The sequence below is a fragment of the Colobus angolensis genome, unplaced genomic scaffold, assembly GCF_000951035.1.
Source record: "Colobus angolensis palliatus isolate OR3802 unplaced genomic scaffold, Cang.pa_1.0 Scaffold48, whole genome shotgun sequence".
NCBI classification, from domain to species: domain Eukaryota; kingdom Metazoa; phylum Chordata; class Mammalia; order Primates; family Cercopithecidae; genus Colobus; species Colobus angolensis.
In genome coordinates, this window is record NW_012118265.1 from 7,760,301 (window position 1) to 7,772,869 (window position 12,569).

General features: G+C 35.1%; 1 protein-coding gene across 3 annotated transcripts in view; it reads left to right on the forward strand.

The window, feature by feature from the left end:
• The window catches only part of ARHGEF26 (Rho guanine nucleotide exchange factor (GEF) 26), a 138,933-nt gene that overhangs the window by 25,432 nt on the left and 100,932 nt on the right, over positions 1-12,569 (forward strand). For all 3 annotated transcript variants that reach the window (XM_011958981.1, XM_011958980.1, XM_011958982.1), the window contains exons 5-6: positions 3,851-3,907; positions 7,223-7,383. In XM_011958981.1, coding sequence (XP_011814371.1) covers positions 3,851-3,907; positions 7,223-7,383 — 218 coding nt within the window. The remainder of the gene's footprint in view (positions 1-3,850; positions 3,908-7,222; positions 7,384-12,569) is intronic.

Below are 12,569 nucleotides of genomic sequence, written 5' to 3' on the forward strand. Positions count from 1 at the left end.
TCTTTTTGGTTGGTGAGGCTTTTGGAGTCTTCCCATCTGTTTTCCCTAACTGGTGGTCAAAAATAGAAGGAATGCACATTCATTTAGAAACAGTGTCAAGTCGTGGAGGGTCTGAGAACAAAGAGGGTGTCAGAACGTAAATATCCCTATTTACTTCACAGAAAATGATGATCTGATCAGTCAAGGGACTGGTGCTAATCTTGGTTCTCTCCACAGCTGTAGGACTGGCTACATCCGTAGATAAGTTCTGTGTAAATGGCAATTTGAGCATCTATATGGGGCTTAGAGAACTTGACTCATAACCTATTCCAGTTAGTGGAGTCAAAGACCAATAAATATTACACAGAGTTTATAGTTCTTTTACACATTTCTCTGCAAGGTGGAGATGCTTAGCATAACTGGAATGAATGTAATAATGGACTCACAGTCTAAAGCTTGTCTGTTCCTTCTTAGAGTATTTATCTGAGAAGCTCAGACCTGCAAGGTACTTTAGTTTGGGCTGCCATAACAAAATTGCATAAATTGGGTAGCTTATAAACAACAGAAATTTATTTCTCACAGTATTGGAGGCTGGAAAGCCCAAAATCAAGGCGGATTTGGTGTTTGGCAAGGGGCTGCTTTCTGACACTTAGTGCCTTCTTGCTACATCTTCACATAGTAGAAGGGTTAGGGGTTTCTCTGGGGCCTATTTTAAAGGGTATTAATCCCATTCATGGGGCAAAGCTTAATCACTTCCTGAAAACCTCCACCTCCTAATACCATCACCTTAGGGGTTAGGATTCCAATATATGAATCTGGGAGACCAGAAACATTCAGACTATAGCACAAGGTATCAAAAGGGAAACCGGCATGATTTTAGTTGGAGTGTCTAATAATTACCTTTTGGATCTATACTTTGGGAGCTTACCCTTTTACAGATTTCATAACCTATATTTTGGGTCTAACTAGACAGTATCATATCCATAGAAGAAATTTTAGTGTTCTTTATTAGGTTTAGTGAATTATTAATTTCTATTTCATTTTGACATGCAAAATTTTTCAGTTATAAAGATCACAGGTCAAGAATTTCAGCATCCATTATATAGTAAATTTGTAATTATGAATTTAAAACTATTATAACATTAGCGAGTTCTGTGCATTCACTGTCTTAATAAGGCACTGATATATGCTCATATTTTTAACATGTCAAAACTGTAGTATTGTTCACTGTCATTTTATTTGAATTATTTTCTATCCACTTAAAATGTTGAAGATATTGACATATGCTCATATATTCTCTTTAAAATTCAGAATTCACAGATTTGAACAGTTTTGTGAATTGGCTGGATTATACAAAATCAAGAACCTCACATTAAATCCAGTTCTTACTGCTTTTTTAAAAAATACTTTTGCAGTTCTGCTTGTTGATGGCATATTTAAATAAGAAATTTAAACCAGCGAGGAATAAGAAAGTTCAAATGAGGTTGCTTTGGCTGTCTGTGTGTTTAAAGGAGTGTTGCTTTGGCTGTCTACATCTTCCTATTTGTACCCAGCTGAAGCTGGTATGAAATGTATATTTTAGAAATGAAGCCAGGCGCAGTGGCTCACGTCTATAATCCCAGCACTTTGGAAGGCCGAGGCGAGTGGATCACCTGAGGTCAGGAGTTCCAGACCAGCCTGGTCAATGTGGTGAAACCCCCTCTCCACTAAAAATACAAATATTAGCCAGGCACCGTGGTGCACACCTGTAATCTCAGCTCCTCATCCTCAGGAGGCTGAGGCAGGAGAATTGCTTGAACCTGGAAGGTGGAGGTTGCAGTGAGCCGACATAGCGCCACTGCACTCCAGCCTGAGCGACAGAGTGAGATTCTGTCTCAATAAATAAATAAATAAGAAAAAGGAGCCTGTACAATTTTAATTTCTTTCACTTTATATATCAAGTAAGACTCATAGGTTTTAGAAGCTGGTATGTTATATTTTCTTGCCCACAAATGGAGACCATAGAAACACTTGAAGAAATGTGATAAATTTGACAGTACTTTAGATTCTCTTAGCAAAAATTGGTAAACTTCAAAAAGGATGTATATTTTAAGACTATAGGTATAAACGTATGTTTTTCATGCTAAGAAAGCCTGGAATGTCAAGTGATTTTTACTTAAGTTTACAGATAAGGTCACTGTTTCTGAATTTGAGAATTTTCAGAGGTATTTCCTATGAAAAACTTTGTACACATTCTTTCCCCTTCTTTTCTTCCTTTTCCTTTCTTCCTCCCTCCTTTCCTCTCTGCCTTTCTTTCTTCCTTATTTCCATTTGATGTTATTCACCTACATTCTCATTCTCCCCCAATTGTCTCTTCTTTGCTCTCTGTCAGTCTTCTTGGGGTCCCCTTTTCAAATCATTCTTCCCCTTTTCAGATCATTCTCTCCCCTCCTGGGTTTCATCTCTCCACTTTAATCAGCCTCTGAAATCTTCTTGCCTGTTCATGACCTTCTACTCCAGACACCTGCTGTATGGTGCTACTTAATTTGAAGTTGACTGTGGAAGGATGCCTCAGGTGGACAAAATGACTCTTCTGGGCCTCGGAGGAAGAATCTGGAGAGCCTGTTCTGTTACAGGGCATGGAAGGATGGAGACAGGAGCACAGGCCCAGGAGCAGCAGCCTGGCAGCCAGCGATGAGGAGCTGCTTTGTCATAACTTAGAGGAAACTTTCAGGCTCCCCAAATGTGCGACCCTTCAGTTTTCTTAATCAGAATACAAGAATGCTTCCCAGAATCTCTTTTTCTAGCACCATAGTTTTGCTAGTTCCTTACTGATGGCTTTTTTTATAAAGGAATATTTTACTATCTGTCATGTTAGTATTAGTGAAAGATTATAATTCTGTATATTAATACTTTATCTTTGTCAAAACTACCTTCTCTTTCCCTTCAAAGGAGCAAGTACTTTAGTTGTGGGTTTACCCTCTCTGTTGATCAGACAAAGTACTCTTAATTCCTCAGTAAACTAGCTGTCATCTGTGTAGATCCCTAAGCCCAGGTGTTTCATTCTCTTCTCAAGATTTTTTGGGTCTGAACCCCATTTGGGTGGAGATGCCACTGGCATGGAAATTCTTGCTGATGACCTCACCTGCAGAGATTGTGGTCATGACACCTGTATATCTATCTGCCAGGCTTTGGGTCATGCAGGAAATCCTGTGAAATTCCTCGTCAGGGTTAACCAAAGGGAGCAGCTCTGAAGGGTTACATTCTTCTGGCCAGTCTCCTCCCTTATTAAAATGTGTAAAGAATCCTTTTTAGCCATGAATTCTTGCTGACAGGCTGACCCAGGGTCAGGATGGTGGATAAAGCTAAGAACATTCCAAGACATATGTGGACTAAAAAAACACATGAAAACTGGTACAGACTTGGTATTAGAAGGGGTCTTAGTGATGCTAGCCCAACCCTTAGAAATGGGGTGCCTTTCATATAAAGTAGGGGATCCCTAACCAATAATGTTGACTAAAAGCATTAGCCCTGGAATTGGACCGGCATCGATGCAGATCCTGGCCTTGTTACCTATTAGCTATGTGCTCTTGGATCCTAAGCCTCAGTTGTTACCCCCATCTGTGAAATGGGGAAAAGAACAGTATCAGCTTTCTAGAGTTTGTATGAGGATTCATTGGGAAAAAGGGTGTAAAATGCTTAGTATATTTTTTGACACACTATAAATATTTAGTAAATAATTGCTGATTAATTAATAATAAATTGATGAATTCAACATTTTGTATAGTTTCTCTTAATTCATTTTTGAAGGGCATAGAGTTATGCCTTGAATAATAAGAAAACTTTTAAAGTATTGATAAATGAGTCAACTCTACTTTGCTTTTTCTCCTAGGTGAAAAGAAATGGATTGTCTCAGACAGTAAGCCAAGAGGAAAGAAAGAGACAAGAGGTATGTTTCTGTTGAGCAGCTGCTTTAGAGCTCTGGAGTGTGCATGTCAGTCTCTGCTCTCTTGTGTTTTCACTTTTTGTGGGCACTTGTTCAGTGTTGTCCTTTGAAAATTGTATTTGTTTAACAAGAGCAGTAAGTGATCATTTTAAAGTAAAGCTACACATAAGCCCCTAGAAAAGAAAAAATTTTAAATATCTCAACATCACTCAACATCATTTGATTTTAAACAGCAAAGCCTCTAGTTCAGGTATTTAAACTGAGAGAAATATGATAAAGAATGAAACCAACGTTGGATCCTAGAACTGAAAAAGGAAGTTTATGGAAAAACTGATCGTCACATTAGTCTGATCATCACATGTAGCCTTTTTATGTAAGATACCCTAGGTTAGGGAAAGCTGGATGAAGCATACAGGGGGCTCTGAACACTCTTTGCAAGTTTTCTATAAATTTAAAATTTTATCAAAATAAAAAGTTTATTTAGTAAAAAAGAAAAACAGGTTAATAATGGAGTTGTACAACTTGAAGTTTAAATCAATGCAATTTGAGAAAATTGCATATTGTAATAATATTGTGAAGCTCTCAAAGCATTTCCATCTTGCTTCATGCATATTAGTGTGTGTGCGTGTGTGTATGTCAATGCATATGCATGCATATAAATTGATTCCACAGAGGACACAAGGATGTCCCTTTTTTTTTTTCTGGTTGGCATTAAGAATAAAGCAAAATTTAAGGGTGCGGTATAGTGCCATTTTTCCAAGTTTTAAAAAAATAATAGTATAGAACTTTGGTGTACCTATCCACTGAGAATTAACAAATGTATAACAATTGTAATTTTTCTCCTTTTTTAAAAAGAACATAAAACTGATAGTGTAGAAGGCCTGCATTCTCTTCCTTAGTCCCATTTCTTTCCTTTCCTCCCCAGAGACAACAACTGGTACGTATACTTCCAGCCTGTGTTTTAAAATTATGTATAACCTACACACACATATTTGTGCATGTGTGTGAAAATGTATAGGTATGATATTATTCTGTGCATATTTTTTGGTTATTTGTTTTTTACACTCAACGTTATTTTTGAGATTATTCATGTTAACGCATATGAATCTAGATCATTCATGTCAATCATCATATAGTATTCTCTTCTATGAACACCACCTTTAAAGATTTTTTTATCTATTTTTCCAATGCTGGACAGTAGTAGATGGGACTTTTTCCTTCACTGTTAACATTGTGATGTAAAAATATTTCCCTCTCCTTGTAGCTAAATTTAAAAGCTCCTCCAAGGTATTAATCCCATTTGAACATTTCTGTTCTTTTAAACCTTATATGTTTAAACCTTGCCTATTTCTATCATATTCTGAAAATATTTATTCAGACTTTCTATTCCTATATAGCTATTTCTACCTGCTATATAACAAGTCTAATCTAATTTGCTTTTAAAGAGTTGATAGTATTATTGTAGTATATTTTAGCAATTATTTTATTAAACGTATTATAATAAACTACCAATTATTTACCTTTTCCTGTGATCTGTTATAAATAGTTCATTTTGTCTTTTTGCCCAGTTTGGATATTTGGATTAGATTACACACTCTCTCCTTGATGTAATCAGAAGTAAAGAGTGAGCAGAGTGGGGGAAAAGAAGGAATGAAATGACTTCAGACAGCTGTCTCCTGTCACAATTCATTATACACTGAACATCTGTCTGTCCACCAAACTTGAAACATACCTCAAAATTTATTTCAAGGAATCAAGACAAAAGCCAAATGAATGAGATTTTATAACCCTAAATGTTTTCCTTTGGAGATAACAAAGGTTTTATTAGTTTATGCCCTTCAAAAACAAATTAAAATAAATTATGTAAAATGTTGGATTCAGTAGTATTAATTTTTGGTTCTCAAAACCCTCAACACTTAATCACATTAATAAATTAGCATAGTTCACCACTGAAGAAGTGAAAAATGTCTTTGCTGTTGCAAATATTTTAAGTCATTCCAAGGCATCATATACATCAACACCTGAAATCCATTATTTATGGTCCAGAAGGTAAATTTTTCTTTAATTTGCTTTGTGTATAGTTTTGGGGGGTTATTGTATTGATTGAAAAAATCACGCAATATACAGGTTAAATGAGACTCTTAACATTTTTTAACTCTTTACTCTTCAGATACTTAAGTCACTTAATTTCATGAAACACAGCTGAGGCTAGATTAGCACATTTAAGTAAGACCCAAGTCCCTAAACCTTATAGAAGTTAAAAGTGGAGGTGAACACTGAGATTAGCACTTCTAACCTGATTTCTGAAATATGGAGCACCCATCAGCACCTGCTTGTGCCTTTCCTGCTCCCACCCAGCCACAGTACCCTCTGCTCTTTGGGGCAAGGACTTGAAGGGGTGGAGCCCTGGAGATCAGGGTGATGAAGGCAGCATTGCCAGGGAGCTTTCCAGGAAGGCTGTGAATCTTAGGCCTGCATTTTCCCTGTATCCCTTTTTAGAGGATCTGAATTTGATTTTGTTAAGGATCTAGATGAATTCCTTACACAGGGCGTTGGAGTCTTATCCACATATGTGGGTTGGTATTTCATCGTTAGTACTTATCAGGAAAACCACTGTGTGCCTGCCACTGAGAGTCTCTGCAGAGAGTCCTTTGCTCCTTCTTGAGACACTGATGAGAGTGGAGAGTGTGACTTGTTGAACAGATGGAATTACTTTCAATTGCATGAGTTTATATAAAAGAATTCCTGTGGCTGATAAGAACCTTTTGAGGGTAGACACAGTCCTACCAGAATATTTGCTGTTATTGACTAAAATTAGATTAAGCGTAGAGAGAGGAAGAGCATGACACACAAGAGGGAAGGGAAGGAAGGTGTGAGAAATTTTCTCCGAGTCTCAAGAGAGGACCATAAATCCTTACTGTCCCTAAAGCAGCATGCTTTGAAAGCAGGACTGGAGGAGATGACCCCAAAGGTTAATTAATGTCACACTGAGATTTTATGACATGCCCTAGCTTCCTTCCATAGATTCTACCCCTTGGCAAAGGCATGACCTCAGGATGTGATATCAAGTCATCCACATGCTTTCATTTTTTTCATATTTACAGATAGTGATTATTTTTTAAGATTTGGGTAAATGTGTATCATGTGAAGAGAGTAGTTTAGTGATGTTGTTTCTTTAATGCTTCTCTTTTTGTACTTTCCAAGATATTATACTTGAAAAGTGGAATATCTTGTTATTCTTATAGCAAAATTATGACAGCTATATTTAGTTCTTTAATCAAAATAATTAATAATACATTTCTTTGTCCTTCTTACCAGGCTATCTTTGAAGTCATATCCTCTGAACATTCATATCTACTCAGCTTGGAGATCTTGATACGAATGTTTAAAAATTCTAAAGAACTGAGTGATACAATGACTAAAACTGAGAGGCACCATCTTTTCTCCAATATTACAGACGTCTGTGAGGCAAGCAAAAAGTAAGTGGGCTGCACTCTGCCTTTGGTGGTGCTAAGAAGTTGCATACTAATAAACACTTTGTTATCTCTAAAGGAAGGCATTTCAGGTCGTAAAGTCTCATTTAATTGGCTTTTGTCTTGGTTCCTTGAAATAAATTTTAGATATGTTTCAAGTTTGGTGGATAGACAGATGCTCAGTGTGTAATGAATTGTCACAGCAGACAGCTGTCCGAAGTCACTTTATGCCTTCTCTTTCCCCACTTCACTTGCTCTTTATTTCTGATTGTATCAAGGAGAGGGCCTTGGTTTGGTGCTAGTCTGTGATATTTATCCATTTCAGTAAAGAAAGAGTAAGCCTCAGGCTTAAGTCTTCTATAGGCAATATCTGGCTACGATTTCATAATATTTATTTTCATTATATTTAAGATGTTTTGCTTTACTTTTCGTCATGAAAAGTAGATAAAATCATAAAATAAACTTTTATTCATTCAAAACTTATATTTAGCAGTTGTTAAAATTTTCCATATTTACTTATCTATTATTTTTGCTTAAATTTTTCCAACTATATACATAGGATGTTTTACTTATAAATGCTTCACTATTCAGCTCTTATGAATAAGTTTATTTTCTTACATAACTACACCGTTGTGGTCATACTTATGATGATGCTTTTATGATTTTATTCTGTTTAATTTTTGTGTGTGTAAGTAATAGATTCACATGTTTTAAAATTCCAAAAATACAAAAGATCCTGTAGTAAAATGTCATTCATATACTGTTCCCTGGCCACCTGAAACACAATCACAGTCAACATTTGCTTTCTTGTATATCTTTTTAGTAATACTTTATGATTATGTAAGAAAAAATATGTATTCTTTTCTTGTTTTTACTTAAATCTTACCATACTATAAACACTGCTCTGCCCATTACTTTTTTTTTTACCTCTATCCTGGAGATTATAGCATATCTGCACATTAAAAAACTTTCCTCATTCATTTTTATGTTGTTTTCCTTGGAATTATTTGTTGAAGAAATCAGGTCATTTGTTCTGTAGAATTTCCCATGAAGCACATAATGTATGGGTGGTGATCAGTACCAGATCCATTAATTCATTAAGGATTGCAAAACTGTGTTACTCTAATTTATCATTCTTTATTCATTTTTTAGCCAGAATATTTCTATAAAGGGAAAGGTACATCCATTTGTTCATATACTCCAGTGGTAAAGTTCACCTTATTCTACTATTAATGCTCAAATTGTTTCCTCTTTGATCTTAATTTTTTTTATTATTTTCTTGCTATATGACATTTGAAGATGTTAAAGGATTATGTTTTACAGTTCCTGCTCCAGGCCTGGAATCAGCCATTTCCCCAAAGAGCTCTGGTGTCTTCTGAGATGAAGTGGTATTTTAAAACCTCAGTGAATACCAGGGGTGCTCATTGCTAAGTGGTTTTAGGCTGTTTCAGTAGATAGCCAGAAAAAAAAATCCAAATTTTTCTCTGTAAAACTAGATATATTCAAAGCCCATAGACACTCCAAATTTATCAAAGTGTACGTATTAAATAGGTACTTTTTAATATATCAATTATACCTCAATAAAGCTTAAAACATGAAAAAGGAAGTTTAGTTTTTATTTCCGTCCCCTCTATCCTATTCCCTTCCCATATAGATACTCTTAAATAAGTTGTTTATCTTTGTTTTTTATAATAAACATATGCATATGTTTATGTATATGTATTCTCCTCCCTTTCTTAGATAAATGAAAGCATGTTCTACTTATTTTTCTCAACCTCTTTATTCACGTAACAACATATGTTAGAGGTTACTCCATAGTAGTTTATAGAGATGTTTTACTCCTTTCTCCAGCAAGTGACTGTGTAGTAGTTTATTCATCCAGCCCCCTATCTATATGAGCATTAGGATTATTTTCAGTCTTACTGTTACAGAGAGTCTTTCTTTGTGCTTACACCCTGCTATATTTTAGCCATTCTATCTTTGAGATTTTCTAGAAATAGGATTGCTAGATCAAAGGGTAAATGCGTATACTATTTTGTAAGATACTGCCAAATTCTTCTTCAAAGAAATTGTACCATTTTGCAATACCACCAAGAATGGATGAATGCTTGCTTCCCCCAAAGTCTTTCTAGCAGAATATGTCAACAAACCTTTAGATTTTTGTCAATCTGATAGGCAAGAAGGATTATCTGAGCATAGTTTTAGTTAGCATTTCTCTTATAAGCTTTTCCATATGAATAAGAGCCATCTGGAACATAGTATGTGTCAGGAAAATACTATTAAACTAATAATATTCTTCTATGATATTGAAACAATTTAAAATTTGAGATAAGTGCTAACATTACATCAACAAAAGTGAAGGAAGGAAAGAGGTTTTCTAATGCTCGCTGAAACAGAAGAATATTTTCTTTGACTAGATCAGCAGTGTTAACATGTAAGTTTGGCTTAGCTAATCAAAGAGAATTATCTGCTTGATAAGAAAGAGAGGGAAAAAGTATTAGCATTTTTTTTTTTTTCTGCTCTGAGAAAGATAGAAGCTGTTAGAGGCATCTTATCTGAAAAAGTTAATACAAGTAGAAATGATGAACATAACTTAGTTTATCAGATACCAAAATATTAGAATCCAGGATATTCCCTGAAGCTTGAAGGACGTGTATGTTCATTTATTTAGTTATTATTTTAGTTATCTTTTATGGAATACTTATCATTCATACCAAGCATTATGTTATAGCCTTTTCAGTAGAGTATGTATGTACCCCTAAGCAGACTGCCCTCCATGAACAAAGCCTTAGGATAAATAACAAAAGTATTAATATAGTTCATGGTTAGTAGGCATGTAAAGATCATCACTCTAAGAGGTCAGGAAAACTGAAAGAAAATTCTAAAAGAACTGTAATAGTAATATGGGTTTAGTTTAGTAAACTATGTATACCTATGTAGTGTACGATTATATAACCAATAAAATGCTTTAAAGGAATATTTAATAATATGGACTGTTTTTCTAATATATTTAGATTTTTAAAGCAGATCTAAAGAGTGGGATTTTGTATTGTTTTAGATTTTAATTATTTGAAAGGTAATTTATCAAAACATAAAGGATAATTATCTTTAATGAATTATGAGCTATTTTAATTTCTGTCTTTGTACTTTTCTGTAGTTTCAGCTTCTACAATAAACATAATGTAGTTAGAAAAGGAAACACAAGGAAAGGAGAAACAAGCAGTAAGAAATGTGAGCCCGAAATAATGCGAGGGAAGTCACTGGATATGGCTGACAAATTCACAATTGGCTAACCTTGAAATAAGTCATTTTATTTAAAGTATAGACTAAAATTTTACTTTAATTTCTATCATTCACAAAATTTAAATCATTTAAGATTTTATTAAAAATTTTTATTTCTGTCATAGCTTATAGTAAGGGGCTATTTTGAACATTTTTGTCTTTTTTATTTAAAAAAGAAAACTGAGATACTTTTCAGCCTCCATTAAAAGAAAAAGAAATATCTGTATTCTTTACATTTTTATTTTGTTTTCACTTCTAATGCAATACTTTAATATGGATATCTGCCTTTGTGATAATTTGATCTCTGTTCTATTTCAACTAGGAATGTTCAGCTTTTACATGATAACTTTGTGTCTATATCATAATAACTTACATTACAAAAGTGTTTTTGATTTCGTTTGAAACGCTCATTTCAGATACAGCCCTTTTGAAATTCAAAGTTCAAGAGTGACACCCAAGTGTTGACAACTGCTTATGTATTAGTCATGAAAGAGTTTACAGTCCCAAGAAAATGCGAAATAAAATCTTGAATAAAATAAATGATCAGTGTCTGAATTAGATATTACAGAGTAAGAATGGTATTGTTAAGTATGTCATAACCAGGGCTCTCTTCATTGTTTTACTTTCACCTAATGAAAAATTATAGCTATAGGTGATGACATATTCAATATAGCTTGTGGTCAGAACATCCTTGACATCCAAATTAACAGTGTGGTGTCTAGTCCCCTTCATTGTGGCTTAGGTTGTTGACTGCCAATAAATAACACTAAGATTTATGTAAGTTGACACTGTTTGAAAACAGCAGGGACAACAATCATTTTGACTGTGTGTGTGTGTGTGTGCGCGCGTGTGTGTATGTATCAGTAGTATGTCTCTGCAAAATTATTTTCTTCTTTTAAAAAAATTTTCACTTCAGTTAACACTTAGGGCCTCCTATTCTACAAGGCTCCTAAATTCCAAAGCATTTCAACTGGCAGCATCTGCCCAGGGGCTGTTGGTTCTTGGGACCCATGGTGGTTGGTGAACACCCTCCAATGTATTTGTAGAGGCGTTTTAGGGCACTTTCCTTGAAATGGAAAGGTTTGGGTGGTATTTACCCCCTAAAGATACTTGGGAACGCATTTTTGGTTGCCCCAGTAGACATGGAGGGCTGTTGACATTAGTAGGTGCGGGGCAGGGTGCCAGGCATCCTACACTTAGTAGGGCAGTCCCAGATGAGCATGAATTGTTCCACCCAAATGCCACTAAAGCCTTTTTTGAGATGCATGGATGGAGTAAAAAGAAGACGAATGTCAGAATTTTGACAAAGAAACATTTAAGGAGCCTGTGGGTTGGGACAGAAATGAAGTAAATAGGATAAGAGGAACTGCACAGTGTGCATGGATCTTTCTGATGTTCTTTGGCTATAAAGGGTTTGCCTCTCTTATTAACACCTTCCTGTTACTCTCTGTCAGTACCATGGCCTAACAATTGTTTGTTTTCTAACCCTCCTTAAAAGGAGTGTGTGGGAAGTTAGAATCCTACTGATTGTTTTTACCCTGCCTAAGAAGGGTGATACACTTTCCTTTTGCATGGAATGATTAGAGCTAAATTCTTTAAAATTAGGTAGTGCCTAGATGGCTTTGGGTCAATGTCAGGGAAAAAGCCTTTGACTTCCAACTCTACTTCTTTCTGCTTTAACTGTACCAACTTCTTCCCTCTGACTCAAATTCATGAGCTCTTCCAGGTTTCATGGTCTCCTTGTCTTTTAAGGACCTCAGCTATCTTAAAAGCCTGATCATCTCATGAAAAATGGAGTATTAGATAACATCTTTCAATTAGAAATGAATAGGTTTAATTCGTAACTAAACATCACACATAGTATATACTTTGCTTATTTTCATATTTCCTTTGATTTTTTTTTTTTTGGT